Source organism: Aquarana catesbeiana, linkage group LG10 (assembly GCF_042186555.1).
Source record: "Aquarana catesbeiana isolate 2022-GZ linkage group LG10, ASM4218655v1, whole genome shotgun sequence".
Lineage (NCBI taxonomy): Eukaryota > Metazoa > Chordata > Amphibia > Anura > Ranidae > Aquarana > Aquarana catesbeiana.
The window spans coordinates 16,808,462-16,832,204 of record NC_133333.1 but is presented as its reverse complement, the minus strand read 5'-3'; the positions used below and the strand labels follow the sequence as shown (position 1 = coordinate 16,832,204).

At 42.6% G+C, this 23,743-nt stretch overlaps 1 protein-coding gene across 5 annotated transcripts in view; it reads right to left on the bottom strand.

Moving 5' to 3' along the window:
* Positions 1 to 226: 226 nt before the first annotated feature.
* LOC141110390 (dual specificity tyrosine-phosphorylation-regulated kinase 1B-like) overlaps positions 227 to 23,743 on the bottom strand; it is a 130,936-nt gene continuing 107,419 nt past the window's right edge. For all 5 annotated transcript variants that reach the window (XM_073601714.1, XM_073601715.1, XM_073601711.1 and 2 more), the window contains 6 exons: positions 22,831 to 23,117; positions 19,749 to 19,895; positions 18,444 to 18,584; positions 16,600 to 16,903; positions 8,872 to 8,975; positions 227 to 5,879 (listed from right to left, as the gene is read on the bottom strand). In XM_073601714.1, coding sequence (XP_073457815.1) covers positions 5,367 to 5,879; positions 8,872 to 8,975; positions 16,600 to 16,903; positions 18,444 to 18,584; positions 19,749 to 19,895; positions 22,831 to 23,117 — 1,496 coding nt within the window. In that variant the 3' untranslated portion in view covers positions 227 to 5,366. The remainder of the gene's footprint in view (positions 5,880 to 8,871; positions 8,976 to 16,599; positions 16,904 to 18,443; positions 18,585 to 19,748; positions 19,896 to 22,830; positions 23,118 to 23,743) is intronic.

Sequence of the window (23,743 nt, the reverse complement as noted above, 5' to 3'; positions counted from 1 at the left end):
CAAATCCTTGTTTTGTTAGAGTGAACATCACAAGTGTGAGAGAGAACTTCACAAAAAGCCGTTCAAATGTAGATCAGCAAAAACAACTGGCCAGGTAAGTCACTTTGATGTCACACCCCTTGATATTTTCTTACCGTTCAAAAAAAAAAAAAAAAAAAAAAGCAAAAATTTCGTAATCTTGGGGTCCTTGGGTTCAGGAAAACGAAAAATTTGCGAAACCGCCAGCGACCATTCCAGATCTGCGTTTATTGACAAAATGGCAAAGACACCCCCAGGTAGTATAATTAAAAGGTCCAGCATTAGAGTACTGCAAGAGACTCGAGAACACACACCACTAGAATAAGTTTAGTTGCAAAGTGCAGAAGTCCAAAGAAGCCTTATTTATTAATCTCTTGTGCAGCACAAACCTGCTCTGTACTTAACAGTAGGGACTTGCGTCATATAACAGACATATCAGAAAAGAAAAAAAAAAAGAAAAAAAAAAAAAGAAATAAAGAGGGTTGAGGAAACAACCAAAGGTCTTTTTTTTTCACTAGAATTCAATACCATATAACTTTTTTTCTGTACTTTGGTGGGAAACAAAGAAATTTAAAGAGACTTTCATGAAGAAAAAAAAAACAAAAAAACAAAACAAAGTCCTTAATGTTGGGTTCAACCGATTTCTTTTTTTTTTTTTTACAATCCAAAAAGACCCTGTAGATAAACCGGCTGCGTAGTTGACTGCTCTTCAGGCCAGTCCAGAAGTGGAAAGCACAATCGATATGGAACACACACAAGCCTTAAAGCCCAGAAAATGTCACTCTGTTAAATAGTTAAAATTGGAGGCTTTAAGAAAACTGCCTTTACTAGAATTAATGTACATTAACATGATTCAACTCCGATACAAAAGCAGAGAGAAAAAAAAAAAAAGAAAAGAAAAAAAAAAAAAAAAAAAAAAAAAAAGAAGAACAGCATACACCAGACGATACATAAGAGTCCTTTGAGGTCTGGCACAAGTGGTTTGGGAATGCCCATAAGGAGACCTATTTATAATTAAACACATAATTGGGTTAAAGTGTACCTGTCACTTAAAAACGGAAGAGACAATGTGTCAAGCATAACCCTTTTTAAGCTGTAAGATTTTAAACCATTCTTTGTCACATTCTACATAAATAAAACATGGCTTGAGTCACTAGATTTACACATATCTAGTAACTAGATGTGACATTTTTAGTCACTTAAGATAGGAATAAAACGGATAACTCACTTTGAGTGGATTACATATGATATAAATACATTAAAATTACTTCTCCCAACATCACTGACGATTATAACCTTCTTAGGTATTACAAACGCTCAAAATTAGAGGTTTCTTAAAGTAGAACACCTGAGAAGAAAGAGAAGCTCCACTGATCCCTCTCCTCTCCCTGTGCTGGAACTGTGAAAGGTACCAGCTCCCACGTCTGTTCTGCTCGCCTAGACGAGAAGAGAAGGTCGACCGACCCCCCCCCTCCTCAAATCCTAACCTCCTGGTACACATCACAGGTCCCAGGGGGCTGCGGAACTATTGAGAAAGCGCATCCTTGCTCACCTCAGAGGAAAGCTGGCTGTGTAACACCAGGAAGTTCAGCCGGCTTCTTACAAGCAAGATGGTGGGACCGGGGACACAAAGGGAAGCGAAGAACCAGCCCAGGTGATGACAGTGTTGGATCCCTGGGCTGGTAAGTGTCTGTATATTAAAAAGTCAGCAGCTACATTACTTAATTTTTTAAAAAAACTGAGCAGAGCTCCTCATTGAGGGGGATGGAGCCAGTACCAAGTACATCACCCAGTGTAGCAAACCATCTAATTCTGTTCTGCAATGGATTGTCTATTACATGAGATAACTATGCGCCTAGGGAGGGGACAACTGTACAGGCCTAGGCAGAGGGCATTTCTATGTGCCTAGGCAGAGGGCATTTCTATGTGCCCAGGAAGAACAACTATGGGCCTAGGGAGGAGACAAATGTACAGACCTAGGCAGAGAGCATGTCTATGTGCCTAGGGAGAATATCTCTATGGACCTAGGGAGGAGACAAGAGACAAGTGTATGGGGCCTAGGCAGAGAGCATTTCTATGTGTCCAAGAAGATCATCTCTATAGACTTAGGGAGGAGACACGTGTATGGGGCCTAGGCAGAGAGCATGCCTATGTGCCTAGGAACAACAACTCTATGGGCCTAGGGAGGAGACAACTGCACAGGCCTAGGTAGAGGGCATTTCTATGTGCCTAGAAAGAACTTCTCTATGGGCTTAGGGGGTATACCACTGTATAGGCCTAGAGAGTAAGTATCTGTAGGGGCCTAGGAGGAAACATCTGTACAGACCTCAGGAAATTCTGTAAGCAAAATTTCACTGCAGTTAATAGCAAGGACTTTAAAAGTTGCTACCAAACTCCATAAAATGTGACTTCAAAAAGCACCAAGACCCCAGAAAAAAGGAAACAAAGCACACTTCTTAATAGGCCAATGTTTTTGCCCAGATGGGAGAGATGGGCAATCATGTGTGGTCAAGCCCAAAACTGTCTCCACGGGATTATAAGCAACAGGTACACTTTAACCTTGATGTCACAGATCGTTCTTTTTTAACAGGTAACTGCACAACCAAATATCACTACTTCTCTACCGTGACAGACTGTGGCGCTTGCAACAAAAAAGATCCAAAGATGACCCGCTAGAGAGGCTGAAGGGATAGGAGGGTCAAATGTAAATTTTGTGAGTTCCAAAAACTTGCCCTGTCAAAGGCACATTTGTCAGAAAGACCGGAGTCATGAAAGAGGTCCAGTGGTCTTTGGTCATGCAGTGAAGAATACCCTGTGCCATTACATCCACTTAAACACTAAAATTTAGTTTTGAATTGATGCCATTGAGTTAAATCACCCAGGTGTCCCATCTTAAAAGTTCATAATTTTAGTACCGCCCCAACTGGCCCCAACTGTCCCCTACGTTAAGTCCCTGGTTGGTTGTGTGGGTTTTTTGGACCAGTTTTAATCACACTGTTGATTTGAAGGAGATATCATGGAGCTGGAGGAACAAACTCAGGGAAACTGCAAAAAGGGACAAGCTCTGGTGTCTTAAGGCATAAATATAGAGGGGTGATCTGACCCACTGGCACCCACCCATCACTGAAATATCAGTTTTTGGTGGACTGAGCCTTTAAAGCATAAATGGGGCGATGCTATAGACTTTCAAATAGTCATATTCTTAACAGTACATTTTTAAAACAACTCCTCATTGACCACTGTATCTAGAGGATATGTAGACCAATTCATCCTCAAAGTGAAGAATTGAAGTGGTTCAAGCCAGGTCTGGGTCTCTGCTCCCACCTCTTTGCTGTGCAACTGAATTTATGTTCGATTAAAAAAGGCAGGATATAAAGTCACTGCTGGGAGGGAAACAGAGTGAGCTGAGTAGCTGAAATGAAAATTCAGGTACTGCTTTAAATTTTGACACTGAATTTTTCCACAATAACTGTAGATACAAAGGTCAGTAAGGGCTACTGTGAAGAACAAGTAAATATTTGACTGTCCATAGCATAGCTGCACTTTTACTTGAAGTATTTGCTACCATCAGAGATGGAATCAAAGATTTGTACATTTACAAAACACATTTCCATCCTGTTATCAAAAAAAGCAATTCGATTTTACAAACTATACAAGCGGGGGGGGGGGGGGGGTTAACGCGTTGCTGTCACAGATGCTCATAAGAGTTTGGCGACACAATCAGACTGACCGCTTGATACGTAGCTGGCTAGTCCTTTATTTTTTAGGATCCTCCAAATCACCCACAATACTTGAAACAAACATGAATGTGAAAGGCCTTGGAGTCCAACAGCAACTACACATGATTCAGAATTGTAAGCCCAATTAAACACGCAAGAACAGAAGAAAGGAAACATTTAAAAAGACAATCATTTTACATGTCTGAGTTTTCTTAATTTTTTTTTTCCTCTTCAAAGTGAAACCTCAATACCATCTTTGGTACAATAAATTAAAAAAGAAAAAAAAAACAAAACAAAAAAAAACAAAGAAAAAAAATAAAAATAAAAAAACAGTACTTTACTATCCACAGAGATATGAAAAGGACAGTTTAATCTTTACATTTTGCTTTTTTTTTTTTTGAAAAATTAAAAAAAAATGAAAATAAAATAAAAAACCCTACTGTTACAGCACATAGCACTGTAAAGTTTTAATACTGAAGCAAGGGCTTAGAAATTTTACAACCCATGAAAAGTGTGCTGGTCGCACCAAACAAAAGAAGCGGCAAGATAAAGACGGGGGGAGAAAATCAAATTTGTAGTGTAAGGGGGGAAAAAAAAAAAGTATATTAAAAAAAAAAAAAAAACATACAAAGATTGGACTGAACTGAAAAGATGACCAAAGAAATACAAAAAAAAATAAGAGTGGGAGGGGCAATAAAAATGAACTTCTGCAATATGAATCAGTTAAAATTAAAAAAAATGCTCCTAAAATTCCTTCCTGATACAGCTAAAACCGACTGAGTACGAAGTTATAAATAAAAGACATGGGAACCTTTAGTTTTTTTTTTTTCTTTTTTAGAAAGCAAACTGTTAAAAGAGTTTTAGCAGCAATTCCAGTTGAGAGAGTGGAGTTAGCAGCCAAGATAATTCCAGTGAAGTGCGATAATTGCACCCTAGCAAAAGTTGGTATAAATTGGGGATGGGGGGGATGGGCCTGGAGGGGAGGGGGGGGGGGCCGAACACAGGAAATCTGGATGAATGGTTAAGATGGCAGCGTAGGGCAAGTGGCACAGACAGTGTTTTGCAGAATGATGTTTTGGCCTGTAAACGAGTTCACTGACGTGCAAAGAAAGTCTGGATTCGTCCTGCTTCTTTCTGAAGAAGGAAAAAGTTGGTGATAGAAATGGAAGCATTGGAAATGTCTTGAAGTCTTTGCACAGGTTAAACTTCTACCAGTGTGTCAAAAAAGCAATAAAAAATAAAATAAAATACAAAACAAAATAAACAAAAAGAAAGAAAAAAACAAAAAAAAAAAGGAAAGAAAAAAACAAAAAAAAAAAACAGAGCAGTCCAATTTGAAGTCTGTTAAAACTGCTTCTCATGGGTCAACACACACTTCACACTCCCCTCGTAGTGATTTTTATTTTTTAATAAATAAACAATTCACATTAACAGCTACACCTTGACAACTTTTTTTTTTGATGGTTGTGATAAAAGCCAGCTCACCCTTTTTTTGTTTCCACAACCCCACCCTGCAGCCTGTCAAGCCCTCCTCCGAATTCAGTATTTCGTTTTTGTTTTTTTGTTGTTTTTTGTTTGTTTTTTTTTTTTCTATTATTGGTATGGCTTTAATTTTACATGAAAGAAACATCAAGAGCTTGCTGCTGTACTCTGAGGGACACAAACGCCTAACATCGCACTTTCTTCACTTTCCGTCCTGTTTCGGATATGAGGTGGTCCGACCATGCTGGATGTGTTGCTAGAGTAGGGATAATTCAGAGGCACGCTGGAGTCGTTATGCCCGCTGACTGTTCTAGTCCGAAAAGCAGAAACCCCTAAGTGTAAGTTTGAGGAGCCAAAAGGACTGCAGTCTAAGCTAGGGTGGTGTGGGTGCAATGAAGAGGAAGACTGGGGGTGTCTGTGTCCCAAGCTGAGCTCCATGGATTCAGGGATTTGCGGAGAGGAGGAGGTGATGAGCTGCCGGTGGTAGTGAGGCCGGTTGACGTGATGGTACAGCGGGTGAGGGTGATGCGGTTCGCTTCCATGAAAATGCTGCGGCTGACTGGGAGTGGGCTTGTGAGGTAAGATCTGAGGGTACGAGTCGCTGTTGGTGATGGGGACTTCTCCGCCTGCCCACAGTCTTATCTGCTGCTGCGAGTGAGTCTGTCGGAAGAACAGAGACAGGAAAACAAAGGATCAGCTTTACATTTCGAATTAATCACCTTGCTTCTAACAGGTACGGGATCATACTCATTTTATGTCAGGTACACTATACAGTGCTTTGAAAAAGTATTCATACCCCTTGATTCATACCCACATTTTGTCATGTTTCAACCAAAAACGTAAATGTATTTTATGTGATACACCAACACAAAGTGGCACATAATTGTGAAGTGGAAGGAAAATGATAAATGGATTTCAAAATCTTCTACAAATTATGTTAAAATGTGGTGTGCATTTGTATGACGCCCCCCGGAGTCAATACTTTGTAGAACCGCCGTTCTCTGCAATTACATCTGCAAGTCTTTTTGGGGATGTCTCTACCAGCTTTCCACATCTAGGAGGGGGACATTTCTGCCCATTCTTTTTTGCAAAATATCTCAAGATCTGTCAGATTGGATGGAGAGCGTCTGAACAGCAATTTTCAAGTCTTGCCACAGATTCTCACTTGGATTTAGGTCTGGACTGTGACTGGACCATTCTAACACATGAATATGCTTTGATCTAAACCATTCCATTGTAGCTCTGGCTGTATGTTTAGGGTCGTTGTCCAGCTTAGAAGGTGAACCTCCGCCCCAGTCTCAAGTCTTTTGCAGACTCAAACAGGTTTTTCTTCTAAGATTGCCCTGTATTTGGCTCCATCCATCTTCCCATCAACTCTGACCAGCTTCCCTGGCCCTGCTGAAGAAAAGCATCCCCACAACATGATGCTGCCACCACCATGTTTCACGGTGAGGATGGTGTGTTCAGGGTGATGTGAAGTGTTGGTTTTCCGCCACACATAGCGTTTTGTTTTTAGGCCAAAAAGTTTAATTTTGGTCTCATCTGACCAGAGCACCTTCTTCCACATGTTTGCTGTGTCCCCCACATGGCTTCTTATGGCTTTCTTTCAACAATGTCTTTCTTCTTGTCACTCTTCCATAAAGGTCAGATTTGTGGAGTACATGACTAATGGTTGTCCTGTGGACAGATTCTCCAACTTGAGCTGTGGATCTCTGCAGCTCCTCCAGAGTTACCATGGACCTCTTGGCTGCTTCTCTGATGAATGTTCTCCTTGCCTGGTCTGTCAGTTTAGGTGGACGGCCATGTCTTGGTAGGTTTGCAGTTGTGCCATACTCTTTCCATTTTCGGATGATGTATTGAACCCTGCTTTAAACTTCTCCACAACTTTATCTCTGACCTGTCTGGTGTGTTCCTTGGCCTTCATGATGCTGTTTGTTCACTAGGGTTCTTTAACAAACCTCTGAGGGCTTCACAGAACAGCTGTATTTATACTGAGATTAAAATACACACAGGAGGACTCGTTACTAATTAGGTGACTTCTGAAGGAAATTTGTTCCACTAGATTTTAGTTAGGGGTATCAGAGTAAAGGGAGCAGAATACAAATGCACGGCACACATTTCACATATTTGTAAAAAAATTGGAAATCATTTATCATTTTCCTTCCACTTCACAATTATGTGCCACTTTGTGTTGGTCTATCACATAAAATCCCAATAAAAATACATTTAGGTTTGTGTTTGTAACATGACAAAATGTGGTAAATTTCAAGAGGTATGAATACTTTCAAGACACTGTACCTGTATATGGATACAAAAACTTACTGCACAGAACATTCAACTATATGGACAAAAGTATTCAACTTAATGACAAAAAACAAAAAAAAACCCCAAAAAAACAAACAAAACAAAAAAAACACAGCTGAACTTCAACCACAACAGTGATTCAAAGTAAAATTGGTATCACCTTAAGCCCCGGTTTACATTGATGCAGTGCAGGAAACCCCGTATGAATTGGACAGGAATTACATGGCATTCCTGTTCAAATCACATGCAATTCTTTGCAGTGCAATTTGAGCCCTTTCATTTTGTATGGCTCAAATCGCACCGGCAGGAAAAAAGTGCATGCACCTTTGTTTTTTGCCGCACTGGAATCGTATCGCATGGGTTCCACACCCATGCGATCTGATTCAGTCAATTGCACTGCATTTTGCAAAAAGCTTTGGGATGTCATTAACATCGACACCCGCAGCGGTTCAGACGATCAGAGTGCAATTACGAGGCAGGACCAGAAAAGCACAGGAATCGATGGGAATCCCGCACCGCATCACTATGAACCAGGGCTAAGAGTAAGAAATTGCCATCAGACACACAAAAAAACAAACAAAAAAAAACAAAAAAAAACACCTCAACCTCAAAAGAGAAGTATGGGATTCGCTTTTTTATTTAATCATACTTACCTAGCTGGATGCAGTAGCGGTCCCCCGCCGGCTCCACCACTGAGAATAGAACATCAAATCAAACATCGCCAAACGCTTGGTTCTCACAGCTCTGTGAGCAGAGAGATGGTGACGGGCTCTCTGCTCTGCCCCCATCCCCATGCTCACTGGAGCCTTGGGCTGTGGAAGGGGCGGGAGCGGCCAGCTCAGGCTCTCAGCGGCTCGATAAGAGGCTGAGCCAGGTGCCAGTCCAGGCTTGTAGGGGGATCCCAACCATATGGTCGCGATCCTTCCCTGGCCTGGACTGGACTGACTGACGTCAGCGAGCTTCGATCCGCTGTCAGCTGAAAATGGATCCACAGGAGTAGTACAGCCAAAAAAGCTTTGGCTGTACTTGTCTATTAATACCCGCACTCTCAAAGACCTCACCAGGAGCCATGAAGCAGCTTCCCCCCTTTCATGCATCAATAATGGTCAGCAAGTATATTCATGGTCCAAAAGGTAAGGTTCAGTAGGGGCAGACCTAAATGCTCCAACACAGAACTTGGTCAATACTGAATATATTATAAGCATATAATGCTTCTGAAATATATAGAGAGCGTATCCCAAAAAACATTCACCTGAAGCTTCAAACACCACACCATGACATTTTTTTTGTATTCATCCTCAATTTAAAATTAATGGTACAGAAATACTGTCAAAACTAAAGCACTCACCTGTGGACTCTGCATTTCATAATCTGTGTGGGCAACTGCACTATTATAGTATCTGTTGCTGTACCGGTAATTGCGATTATCATTAGAAGAGCCACTGGATCCTCCTGCAAGCAAAGCAGAATATGCATTGGTCAAAGTGTTTCATAAAACACAAAAAACATCACGTGCCCCTTTTATTAAGAAGATGGAATTAAAGCCATCACAGAACATCTACTTGATCACTTAGAAATTGCAAAAGACTAAACAGATAAAAAAATCCATAGACCAGGAGTTCCAAAGTGGGGATACAGGAACCAAAAAGGGAGGTATGGGATTGGATGCTCTAGAAAAAGTCAGGAAATAGACCCAAGGGAGATTTACTAAATCTGTTGCAGCTGTACATAGTAACCAATCAGCTTCTAACTTCAGCTTAACTAAGCTTGGACAATAAAAACCTAGAAGCAGATTGGTTAACCAAGCACAACTGCACCAGTCTTGGGGTGCACCAGTTTTAGTAAATCTTCCCCTGTGCGTCAGTTAACATGAGAAACGATGGCAGGAATTATGCCTGGATACCACGTTTGGACTGTACAAAGACAGCAGCAAAATCTCATAGCTAGTTAGGGGAATTTGGATTTAGCTGTTCCGTTCTTAGCTATCCACATGTAATGTAAAACCAAGGTTAATAATTTCTGCCCAACCATAGGTGCTCAACCTGCGTCACTCCAGCTGTTGCGAAACTACAAGTCCCATCAGCCTTTGGGGAGTCATGCTTGTAACGGTCAGCCTTGCAATGCCTCATGGGACTTGTAGTTCAATGGCTTGAGGGCCAGATCTAATATATAAATAGTTACATTGGTCCAAGCTGGAACATGTGACACTAAAAATTACACACCATTCCTGGAATTTATCTTTAAAAGTGAGGAAGCATTTCTGTGTATGGTATATTGCAGAGACCTTGACTTGTCTATTCCTTGGACCGATTATGCACAACATAGGGGCATGTCTGTCAGCATTGTTGTTCCTTTATATCTACTTCAAAAATTAAAGAGCTGGTATAGGCTTTTTAAAATTTTCTTAAAACGGGTTATACTTACCTGCTCTATGAAATGGTACTGCACAGAGCGGCACAAAATCACCTCTACTGGGGTCCCCCCTCTGGCACTTTGGGCTACTCTGCTTCTGTGTCTACCCCCCATAGCAAGCCACTTTCTTTGGGGGCAGATGTGCAGGTTCGATCACAAGCAGAGTGGTGTGTATCAATAGACACACAAAACCCTGGTTATGTCCCCCATCCCTCATAGGATCGATTAACAGCAGCAAAAGCCAATGGCTCGCACTGCTATCAGCAAAGTCTGTGAAAGCAGGTAGAAAGGGAGAGACGGCCTGCAGCCGGGCACAGCGCTGGATCGATGCACAAGTCAGGTAAGGGAGTGGGGGGGGGCAAGAACAGACAGTGAGTGCAAGGTTTATTACCTTAAGGCAGAGATGACATTAAAAAAAAAAAAAAAAGTGGTTTAGAACCACTTTAATAATTTATTGGAATTGGAGGGGGGAGGGGCACAATGAGGAAGAATCAGCATAGCTGCTACACAGTATTTGGGCAGTCTTATAAAAGCAGACCTTCAATTAGAAAGCCAAAGAAAAAAACAAAAACAAACCACAAAAAAAAAAAAAAAAAAAAAAAAAAAAAACATTCTTCTAGCTCAGGGATCTCCAAACCACGGCCCTCCAGCTGTTGCAGAACTACACATCCCATTAGGCATTGTAAAACTCAGACATGACTAGGCATGATGGGAATTGTAGTTTCTGAACAACTGGAGGGCCATAGTTTGGAGACCTCTGTTCTAGCTAAAGCCTATAAAGCCTAGTACACACAGGCCGAATGCTGGGTGACATCAGCCGGTTCAATACAAAACGTCTGACACTCAGCTAATGTGCATCGCAGCTGGTCCGACAGATGCCAACCGTTCAGCTAGCTACTGTCGGACGAGCATGCTTGAAAACCAGCGGCCGACCAGCGCTCTCCGCCAATGGCTGAGCGCGCTGACAGGAGTGTTATAGCGGGGGGGTGGCTCAGTAGGGGAGGAGATTACTGTACTAACATTGGATTGAACTGTCAATTTTATTTTGTTCAACCCAGCAGGTGTGTGCTAGGCTGTAGTCTCCTGATAGGCAGACTAAAGATCTTACATAATGTTCCCCTTTTCAGGCCTATCCGCTTTCTACACTTTTACAGCCAACTACTGCAGCTTGAAAATATTCTGCTGATAAAGGTGAATGCTAGATGATATTTTGTGCATATTACAGTCCAGAATATACACACTTGACGCTGCAATATCTCCACATAGCTGAATAGCCCATAGCAACCAGAAATCACATTACTGCTGCCAGATCAGCCAAGAAATGTCTGCTTCCTATGGGCTACTGTACTTAGGCACACATCTTGGCCTGTATGATTTGTTTGAGGCACTCACTCTGTTCAGACACAAAAGCAACAAAAGGAAGGAGGGAGGAATGAATGACGAATGGCCTCCCACGCAGGGATTACACACAAAGTAAACATCCAATAAAGATGCTTTCTAGCAAAACAGGAAATAAGGAGGAAGTAACCATTGACACATTGTATTGTGTTGATGCAGGAAGCAGAAAAAAACATGTGCAGGGATTTAGGAAATTGCTTTTCCTATCCAAGTGAACCTGTGCCTCTCCTGTGTAAGCCAAAAGCTAAAAACACCAACTTATCTGCCTTCCAAGCTTATTTTGTTCCCCCACCAATATGCTTAGCTTTCAGGAGTGAGAGAAGAAAGCCTCTGCAAGCTCCAGGTCATCAGTACCTTAAAACAGGGCTAAGGACTTTCTACCTTGGACCCTGTGAGGCCGGGTTCCTGAGCAGCCAATTACCAAGCAGCAGAGGAAGGGGAGTCCTAACATAAGCTCAGCTATACCAGAAAAATATGTTATTTCTCTTGGCAGCTTAATGAGACAATGGGGGAGAAAAGGAATGGGAATATGAAATACGAAAGGCCAATCCACTTTGCACTACAAGTGCACTTGAAATTACACTTGGAAGTGAAGTCGCTGTAAATCCGAGGGGGACATGCAAGGAAAATAAAAAACAGCATTTTAGCTTGCACATGATTGGATGATAAAATCAGCAGAGCTTCCCCTCATTTCAGATCTACCCCTTAGATTTACAGCGACTGCACTTCCAAGTGCACTTTCAGTGCAATTTCAAGTGCACTTTGCACTTGTAGTGCAAAGTGGATTTGCCTTTCGTAAATAACCCCCCATGTCTTTATAAAGCTAAACGCCAGGTTATGATTTAAATTGCAAGCTTACATTCGCTCAGCTTAAACCAAATTCCATTATGCAATCTCATTCCCGCGGGACAGACGTGAAGCTGACAATCGTAATTCCAAGTCCTGTGCTCAGCGGTTGCCCCACTTCATACTGACCATAGGGGTGGCTCACTAGGCACTGCCGCCATTCCCACAACGCCCTGTATTTTTTTCATAAAGTATAAGGCATGATTGGACAAGGTGGACAGGCAGGGTGGCAACATCATAATCTCCACTTTGTCCAATCAGAGAACACCTTAAAGTGATTGTAAGGGCCCTTGCACACTGGGGCGGTGTCGGCAGTAAAACGCCGCTATTATTAGCGGCGTTTTACCGTCGGTATGCGGCCGCTAGCGGGGCGGTTTTACCCCCCCCGCTAGCGGCCGAGAAAGGGTTAAATACCACCGCAAAGCGCCTCTGCAGAGGCGCTTTGCCGGCGGTATAGCCGCGCCGTCCCATTGATTTCAATGGGCAGGAGCGGTAAAGGAGCGGTATACACACCGCTCCTTCACCGCTCCGAAGATGCTGCTAGCAGGACTTTTTTTTACCGTCCTGCCAGCGCATCGCTGCAGTGTGCAAGCCCTTGCGGCTTGCACACTGGAATGAAAGTAGCGGCACTTTCGGGGCGGTTTGCAGGCGCTATTATTAGCGCAATAGCGCCTGCAAACCGCCCCAGTGTGCAAGGGCTCTAAAGGCTCAAGGTTTTTTTTTTTTTACCTACATGCATTCGTGTGCAGGTGAATGGTGGCGGTGAAAAGTTAATGAGTATTGTGGTCAGTAGGCTGTGTAGGACCCTGACCAATGTAAGTATCCATTTAAGATCATAACTGCAGCTCAGCTTAAAAATAAAAACACATATCGGTCCCTGCCCTCAAGGAGCTTGCAATAAGAAGAAGGTCTCTAACTCACATACTCAGAACAATTTAGAAAGGAACCAACTAACCTACCACCAGCATGTCTTTGGAGTGTGGGAGGAAACAGAAGTCTCTGAAGGAAACCCAGGCAGGCACAGGGAGAACATGCAAACGCCAGGCAGGTAGTGCTGTGGTTGGGACTTGAATAGACAACCCTAGTACTGCTAGGAGGAAGTGCTAACCACTTAGCCACTGTACTGCCCTATGAATCCTGTATCGGAACGCTGGTATTAAGAAGTCCCTGAAGCTACCAATCAGATTCAAACTTTGCATTGACCATCTTGTTCTAGGCAGGTTAATTCTACCTAGCCCCACACGACAATAGATTTTGCAGCATCTACAGAGATTTGCTCCACTTAGTGATTTTGTTGCTAGGAACAGAACTGCATTTGAGAGGTTTTTGTCTCAACGATTACCATCCCTGAGCAATAAGCGTGTTGGCAGTGTCTGTAGCGGCACAATCAGTAGAACCTCAATGAAAGTTGGCACACCTGCAGTTAGTAGCTGCAGACAGGCTGGGTACAACTCACTCTGCAACCGGCTTCAAAAAGATTTCTAACTGCTACAAAGCTGGAAGTACCAGTCCTAGTAAATATACCTTGAATTTAAAAAGTATAAAAGTGTATTAAAGCCCAACTCTGGGATCATTTTAAAAATTATTCCTTGCAGGGGGCCTGAACCAACACTGCATGGGTTATTTGCTTGTTTTGTCTAGGGGAGAGGAGAAACTTGCTTACCTGATCCTGAGCTCCCCCAGCAAATGGTGCTCCTGCATGTTCTAGAGGTGGACAGAACCCCCCCGGCAATCAAACCTACAATGCAGAGCTATGGACCCCACTTTGGTATTGATGCCAGGATCGTAGAACACTGGAGCTTGGGGGAGAAGAAGCTGTGAGGAATGGTCTATCAACATGGAGGATCAGTTAGGTAAATCATCTTTTATTGTTCCCTCTAGACCTAAATGAGCAATTAACGCTTTGTAGTGCAGGTGCAGCCCCAATGCAAGGGATTTTAGTTGCCCGGGGTTGGGCTTTAAAAAAGGAAAAAAGTTTGGGAGACGGAAAAAAAAAAAAAAAACCCCTTCATAATCACCTTTATGGCTGCAGCAGATCACCCAGTTCTCGGTGGCATACTGCAGCTGCTGATCAGGTACCCAGGCGGATCCTGGGTACCTGATCAACGCTATGTCAGATAGCAGGATTTTACCTGCTGTCTCCCGTCATCAGGTCACAGGAGTGCAAACGTGCTTTCTTGTGACCCAGAAGAGAAAGATGGCCAAAAAAAGCACCAAACCTGCATGAAGACTGATGAGAAAACCGCAACAGATTTCACTTGCAGAGACAGGAGTTTACATCAGTTTCACATGAGTTTTCATGTGCATTTCAGCGAGTTTTATTTATGCACCTTGACACCAGTGTTTATTCATATCTGTTATGTGCCCTGTTCACACCAATGTAGATTTCATGTTAGAATTTTTTTTTCCCCATGCAGAAAACTGCACACACATTGCAGATTCCTGAGCAGAAAACAAATCTGCACGCTGTGGTGTGAATAGAGCACATAGAAACCCATTGTTTTCTTTGAGCCCTTGTAGAAAAACTGACATCTCTGCACCATGGTGTGAACAAAGCCTTAAAGTGCATTTTATCCCAAAAAATGCAAAAGGAGTCAGCGTATTACACAACTCCTCTACATTTTAGCTTTATATTTTGTAGTATTTGCAGTTGACTAACTGTTGATCTTCCCCTTTAAGCAGCTAATTCAGGTGTTGAGCTGACAATGCTCCTTTGCTGTAATCGAACTGTATAGTTTCATCGTTGTCGGTACCAGGAAGTTCCTCCAACAAATTAATTTATTTTATCTGGCAGTCGGATGCTTTCTCCAATGCGCATGCAAACTAATGTTGGAGGAAGCAGGTTTGCAGCCGCCCCCTTCGACTATGAGAAGCAGCAGTCGAGAGTGTGTCATGTCAGGCTTGCTGATAATCTCCACCCACCATACATTTTTCAGTGGCTTCTTTCCCAAGTGGCTGACCACCACAACCTTGCTAAACAATTCTGCAATTTTTCAAAGCAGATTTACCACTTTTTGGGCAGGATTGCATTTAGAATGTCCTGACGTTTTTACAAAACTAAAAAGGCATACATACAGAAAAAACATTTTGCTCATAAAAACAGCAGAGGAACACTACCCATTTGCCGTGAGGAGGAATTTGACAACACGTGCCTTCTTCATGACAGACTGTCTGGAGTAGTTTAAGGCCCCTTACACACGGGTGAACTGTTCAGGTCCGTTTGTCAGGTTTTTAGGCGGACCTAAACGGATGTTCCATGTAGGTCTATGGAGCGACGGGTGTCAGGGGTGACATGTCCGCTGACATCCGATCTGCCAAATTCAGACAGATGGAAACCCTATTTTCCATCAGTCTGGCGAATCAGATGAAAACAGACAGGCCGGCCCCAGTTTTCATCCAATCCCCCATAGAGGAGAGCGAAGCTCTGACAGGTCCGTCTCCGCACAGTGAGCAGAGACGGACCTATCAGCAGAGATCAACGGAGCAATTCCCACTGAGCAAAGCAAAGTCTGTACACGGACACGCCCGTGTGAAAGGGGCCTAATTCTGGTCAGGTTTAAGTATATTTCGTTCCTTCTGCAACCAGCTACAAAGCACAGAGGGGTTAAAAATCTGCCGCAGCTGTGCCCGGTAGCCAATCAGCTTCCAGGTTTTGTTGTCATAGCTTACTTGAACAAGCTGAAGTTAGAAGCTGGTTGGCTACCATGCACAGATGCACCAGATTTTGCACTCTCCAGCTTTGATAAATCAACCCCAGAGTGTTGAGCGATCTGCATTCAGATGGCTCTTTAAATAGCATTTGACGGGTGGTTAGGAGTATTGCCTCCTTACTGCCCGTTTTAACACCCCAAATGCCACAATCACGTGTGTTGTGTGCGGTTACAGGGCAGCCCTATTCACTTGAATGTGTCACATTCAGTGGTTGGTAGTACCCACCGAGAGCAATGGGGTCTAAATTTCTGCTGCAGCATATGCACACCCCAGGCTGCTGCTTTCTCAGCTAAAGGGGAAGTGGTTGACGGGCGCTAAGAATGCAAATACAAACAATGGATGGAAACAGTGTTAAGCCAATACTACTTTCTCAGGTAATCACCAGTAGGCTGTGCCTTCACATGATCTGGAAGCAGGGACACACGCAATTTAGTTCTTAAAACAATTCTTCAATATCCCTAGCCACCCTTCTCATTACTTTAAAGCACGTCTGAATGTTCAATAAAGGACCACTGTAAAGCTGGTTAATGTGCTCCCATGTGCAGTCAATGAAGCCCCCTGCTCACAAAGCTTTGCTCCTTTTCAAAGTGCTACCAGGGGAGGCAAAAACCCACTACCAGCACGTCAACATACAGGTGGAGAAAAGTGTACACCCGTTCCTGCCCTGAGGTCATCTTTTATTCGTCATCTGTTGTATATGACCGCTCACCTGAGCTGGACACGGAACTGGTTGTACTGGTTGAGTGACTATGGTCCATTGCAGGGCTTGTAGAGTTACTGTTACTTGTGTTTGTCCCTTCATCCGTCGTTTTCTTGAAGAAATTGTGCTGGAGAGCATAGAAAGGGGTAATTCTAGTTTTGGGGTCATAATCCAACATCCGCAGAATTAAATCTTTAAATTTGAGATAGTCGGATGGAGAATGTCCCTGTTCACCGGCCCGGCGCCCTCCAGGGCCACCGGTCTCCACGCCCAGAACTTCATGAAGTCTCCGAGTCCCCGGTACTTTGTAGTCCTAAATGGAGAGCATACAATGAACAAATGTCAGTGGAAGCTACACGATCAAAAGGCGCACACCAGTCTGCCTGGCACTGTGCTTTCTCTGTTAGTAAAGTAACCAGTTACTGCCAAAAAAAAAAAAAACTGGGTTCTTGTAAATCCAACTGGACCTTTAAAGGCCTCAAAAGGAAAATGTTCAATACACCACAGGGCCCATTAAGAATACAATCCAGTTTTAGGAAGATGCACATTAGCAATCCCGCCAACCAGATGTATATAAAAGTGACATCATGCAAGGTAGGTCTTATGCCGTGGCGCCACGTGTGTACTGACCATATACGTATTGATGGAAGCTCTGTGACCATGCTGTCACCAACACCAGTCACACATGGAAAATCAGGAACCAGTAGGAAGGGGTTCCCGATCATGTGATGGCATTATAAATCTGCGTGTTTAAAAGGACTGCTACTCAATAATGGTCTTTAAAAGTTTAAATTTAATCTGCTTATATTACCTTCCCTGGTTTCAGCCCCACCCCCCCAATATAAGATCTAGCAAAGTCACCACCAGAGGTCTTGTGCTTCCCTATACAATGCAGGCAGGTCATTTATGGTGGGAGAGGCTGACATGGTGCCTTACATACTCTCGGAAAACCGGAAGCTCTGGTAATTCCTGCAGTTGCTGACGAGTCCCATGACTGAAAGGACTTAAAAGAGTTGTCCAAGGACAGTCAGGCTGGGGAAGAAAAGGGCTATGAAGCGGGCTCTAATTTGCTTCAGTTTATAATGCACATTGTGAGAAGCTCAGTGTGCAGTGAAAACAGATTAAGCCATTTCAGTCCAGGAGAGGAGCCGGTACAACTAGGCAAGAGTGAATGCAAAGCTGGAGCTCAGCTTTAACATTCACGATCTAACAATTTCCTGAATTGCAGGGCAAGCTATTAAAATTATTCAAAAATTCACACACACTGGCTCTCAGACAACAATCACTAATGCTTTCACACTGCTCCGTTGCAAAAAACGTGGTAAAAATGCATATGCATTTTTGCACTTCTAAAAAAAAAAAAAAAAAGTAAGACACAAAAAATGCACCAAAAACATAACCACGGGTGTGTTTGCCACATTCTCCATTCATTTCAATGTAAAGCTGTGTTTTTGGTGCCTTTTTTTTACCGCACCAAACATCCACCAAAAAGGCAGCTTGAAGGACTTTGAAAAACACAACAGACCCACAACTGACCAGTGTGAAGAGTTCCACAGGATTTAATGGTCATGAGTTTTTCTTTGAAAGCAAAAACTGATCAGTGTGAGGGCAGCCTAACCAATCACAGTGTACACTGATTAGTTTATTGGCAAAACAAAATTAATTTTGGAGCAACAAACATTGGTAGTAATCCCGTGTAGAAGAACACCATCTGATTTTTCTTGTATTGTTGAAGCAATTTCACCAGCCAACATTCTTGACAAGTAAGTGCATCATACAAACTACAGCTTCACAAAAAAAAAAAAAAATTCTATTTTATTCTGAAAGCAAAAAGACAAAAATCATAAACATACCTTTTTGATATCTTTATTTTTCTTTACAGTCCATGAACCTTCAGGAAGTTTGTCAAAGTATTTCCTTGCTTTTGGGGCCTGATCCAACATGTGGGTTGGGGGAGTTCCGAGGACCTCCACTATCTTGTTCATCTGGTCCACCTACGGTTATAAGTAAACAGATTAGAATATTTCTTGCATAAAAAGGTATCTCAGGTTTAGAGAGCTTTCCTTACACTTCCTGTCCTGGGGACAGTCAAACTGGACTGGAAAGCGAGGTGGGAATCTCAGGGTAGGACAAAGATAATAGTAAAAACTTGACCCTTCTTTCAGGAAACCACACTGAACTGCGGCTGTCAGAGGGGAGGGTGGGTAAGGTCAGGGGGCACTTGTTCCTGAAAGTGGTTCTAAAGGCAGATATTTTTTTTTTACCCTAATGGATTCTATCACACCACATGATTTCAGCATGACCAATAATGCTGAGTTGTGAAGCAGCCAATCCTGGGGGAGCTGGAGAAGAAAGGTGGAGGGGATCTGAAGTACACTCAATGTCTCACTCAGGCTTGTGCATGAGATATGTAAAATGACCTGTCACTCACAGCAAGGTGGAGAAAGGGGACTCCTATTTCTCTGTCAGTTATCTCACTGAAAAAAAGATAAGAGGACTGCTCAGAGTTGGATTAACTCTTCGTGGCAAGACTGGGCACAGATGACATGAAATCCTATACTGTACAAGGTGCAAGCCTTAATTAGAAAAAAAAAAGGCTTTACATCCACTTTACCACCTTTTCGCTGTTCTTTCCTCTTTTAAGTTTGGTTAACCTTCTGACTTTCCCTTGCTACATAATCCCTTTCTCAGATGAGCATTTCTTTAGGTGGAATGTTAGCTCACCAGATTTTAAATTTTGGACTTGTGTTGAGACTTAATGTTGTACCTGGTAACCATATTTAGTATATGCCTCACTGCATTGTATGGTTGGGCTTCTAGCATTGTGTTCAGGTTTCAAATAAAGCACTACTGATTTGAAATAAAATAAAAAAAAGTTATTGGTAATTGGTAGCAACAAGTGCTTGAGAAAAAGTATCAGTACTCGGCCTTAAAAAACTGGTATTGGCGCATCCCTAAATAAAAATAGGGGTAAAAATAGGCATATAGCCTTATGGGGAGTGTGCTTATTTGCTCCATGAATGTGGTTCAATAGTCCTGAAGGCTTAACCTCACCCTTTATGAACATCATGAATATTATGATTAAAAACATCACAAAATAAAACAAACTGCTGAAAATTATGAAAAAAAAAAAAGTAGAATATCTTGTCATTGCTTACCTCATTAGATCCACTGAATAAAGGCTCTCCAGTGTGCATTTCCACCAATATACACCCTAATGACCACATGTCTATCGCCAAGTCGTACGGCATTCCCAGCAGCACCTCAGGCGATCGGTAAAAACGACTCTGAATATACTGGTAGATCTTAAAAATAATAAGTTTGGGGATTAATGAAGTCATACAAATGATTAATATTTTGTTGCAATATCTTTTCTTTCAGGGGTCTCAAAAAAAAACAAAAAACTTTTAGCGTAAAAAATAGGTCAAGGTTAAGACATGGTAGTCCTCACTGTTTTAAGTGCTTCTCTAATAGATTTCTCCACACTTGCATGCAGACCAAGCTGTGCAGCAAAAGTTAGGGACTTTCATGGTTGGGACAAAGTACAACTCTGGCACTAGCATTTCCCAACCTGGTGGACTGCTTGGTTGGCAGCAGATGTGGAGAAAACTATGTGTCATTTGTCAAGCCGTATGTAGGAGGAAGTACAGGGGGTCAGAGCAAAAACAAATCTGTTGATTCAACTCATAGTTAACACTTATGAACTGATTCCAATGGCACACTGTATATCAGGGGTAGGCAACCTCTGTGGTGAAACTACAAATCCTATCACGCCTCTGCAAGTCATGACTGTGGCTGTCAGTCTCGCAATGCCTAATGGGACTTTTAGTTCCACAACAGCTGGAGTGCTGAGGTTGCCTGTCCCTGCTGTACGGATCATCGCTCCTCTTTCTTCATATGCTCACGGGTAACTCCATACATTTTCTGAAAGGTATCAAAGAACCAGCTCCACAACTGTTACTTAAAACTCAACTTTAAAATCATGATCACTTTTCGGCTTTCATTCCCATTGTTTTAAAAAGGCAATAAAAACATTTGTTCTCAAGCATAATGCCCTACTTATAGTTCTTTTTTTCTTGTGTGATGTATAACACTGCCTTCTGCATACATTACAATGCCCAAGTGCCAGTAGGAGAGGGATAGCAGGCAGGGGGGCACACATCACATCCGATGTGAGCCGCTTGGAGGAAAGGAGAACTACATTTTCCATGACATCTTGTGAATTGACTGATGTAGTGGGCATGTGGGTGGTGCTCAAGGCCGATACCAGATTGAGGGTGGATCATGACTGGGTGCTGTTTGGAGATCCCACCCACAGAAGGCATTAGGTCAGCGCTCTGCTGCAAACTACTAGGGAGAAGAAAGAAATGCAACCGGCAGCAAGTTCTCCACAGGGAGAAAACAATGGATGCCCGGTCCCACAATAAGGAAACAAGTTAAATAAAGCTGGGTACCCACAGGCTGGAAATGGTCTGGTTCAGCAGAAACCGGGTGATTTTCAGTTAGTGTGTACCAACAGAAACTGGTTTAAACAACCGCCTTATGTGGAAGTGACATGCTGGAAAAATCAGCATCCAATGGCTGCGAGCACTGCTCTGTAAATTCTTACAGGGGAAATTAATAGAAAAGCAGGGAAGATCTCCACACCAACATCACTTATGTTGGTACAGTGATCTGTTTTTTTCTCTTCAATGAAACTGCTGGTTAAACAAAAAAAAAAAAAAAAAAAAAAAAGAAAAAAAAGCCCGATAATGGCTGCCAAAAATGCCCGCGATTTTACCTTGCTTATGTTTTTCATAGGTCATACGACTAAAAAAAATGCATCAGAAACATAACGGGTGCATTTTTGATATGTTCTTGCTGCGTTTTCAATGTATTTCAATGGGGAGGTGCGTTTTGCCAAATATGCACCAAAAATGCAGCAAGCAGGATGTTTAACTCCTCTTCAAAAGGTGCCGATAATGGCTGACAAATTTATATTCATGATATTTAGAAGACGAATTTAACAATTATAAAAATATACAGTGGTACCTTGGATTACGAGCAAAATTTGTTCCAGAAGAATGCTTGTAATCCAAAGCACTCGTATATCAAAGCGAGTTTCCCCATAGAAGTCAATGGAAACTCAGATAATTCGTTCCACAGTGACTTCTATTTTATGCAGTACCGCATGTGGCCAGAAGTGGTGGTGGTGAGGGGGGGCGCCGGAGACACTCAGAAGCCGCTTGGATGCACTCGGAAACACTCAGAGGCTCAGAAACATTCGGGAACGGAGTATTTCCGAGTGGCTCCATCACCGGCGGCCCCAGCACCGCTTGCCAAATGCAGTAATGCACACCGCAGAGGCTTGAATCCTGCTCGTTTTGCTAAACAACGCTCACAAACCGAGTCAGGATTTTTTTTAAATAGCTTGTATTACGAAGTGCTCGTTAACCATGTTACTCACTATCTGGGGTATTACTGTATATATTTTTTAAAAACCAAATCGGTTTCAGCCACGTGAATCCTGAATTTTCGGTACCAAAATTTTAATTTCGGTGCACCAGTAGAAGAAAGCACTTTTCAATTTATCTACTGCCCCTGGCTGGAGTTCTGCTTTAAATCAATTGATGTATCAGAATTCTGCGAGGCCAACCTGCTTGTCATACCGATCTGGCAAAGCTTGCCTAATAAGCAACCAGGCTGCAATTTCAAGCCCTACTTCCTTGGTGATGCAAGCGGAGGCAGGAAAACTCAAAGCTGAAGGCAGATTAGTGAGATGCAGAGGTGCACCCATCCACAGATTACACAGGGGCATGAACCAACAGGATTTCTTTCACCAGCACCAGAAGTTGAATTTTTATTTGGTGTACACAAACTGGCTCAAAGACTTTCTGCTTTCTCTTCCATCAGTGAGGAAAGGTGTCAAACTGGAGCTCATTTGCTTGACTTCTGACATCCTGCAGTCCCAAATTCCTTGCAACAACCAGGTAAGAGGAAGGAATGCCGGGGATGCGATAATTGCAAAAAAATCCCAGAAAATCTAAAAATCACCTCGATATGCTTAATTTTTATCGATACCAGGTATCCCTGCTCTGGTAGCAGAAAAGGATCTGCTTCAACAAGTGTGAAGGCAAAGAAAAAAAAACCCAATTCACCTCCCCAAAAAAACAAAAACAAAACAAAAGAAACCATGGCATAGCCTTTTACACGGTATCACCAAACTCATGGGGCAAACCGCAGATCCTAGGATGAACGTACCCTTTGCCCAAGTTGACAGGAGCTGCCAAAGTCCACAATCTTGATGGCACTGCGCTTTGGGTTACACAGGAGAATGTTTTCCGGTTTTAGGTCACAATGAATTATACTGAGCTCGGGAGTGGCCAAGAACAAGAGAGCCGTGCACAGCTGCTGAGCAAACTTGCGGGTCAGGTTCAGGGAAACGCCGCGGAAGTTTGTGTTTCTTAAAAGGTCGTACAAATTGTAGGACAGCAATTCAAACACCAGACAGAGATGGTTCCGAAACATAAAGTGCCGCTTTAAATGCACTGCAAGACAAAAAGAAAAAAAACACAATTACAGCCTGTCCAGGACTTGCATACACTGCATCTAAGAAAATAAAAAAAGTTTTAGCGCAACAAATATCACTGAAAATCTTCAAACACAATGGACATGATGAGGCCCCGAGACCTTATCTTCTGTACACTGACTGGGAACCAAAAAAGGAACAATGCAACATGGTGTATAACCTCTTAGCCCCGGCTCACACTGAAGCAACGCAGGAAACGCACAAGATTCACTTCATTTCTCCTAATCACACAGCAAACGCATGTGATCTGCTGCGGGCGTCAAGTGTTAACGACACCACACAGGTTACAAAACGCAGTTTGTCGAAATCGGATCACATGGATGTGAACACACCCATGCGATCCCATTCCAGTGTAGGTTAAGGGGAAAAAAAATTAAAAAATAAAAAGGTTCCTGCGTTATTTTGGTGCGATTTGAGCCATACAAAATGAATGGCTCAAATCACACTGCACAGACATGCATGCGATTTGCACGGGAACGTGGTGCAATTTCTGTGTGAACCTAGGGCTAAGACGATCTCCCAAATTAAAATGAATCTCTATGCAAGACCTATCTTGCTTTAGTTTTAAAAAGAGAGGTTAGACAG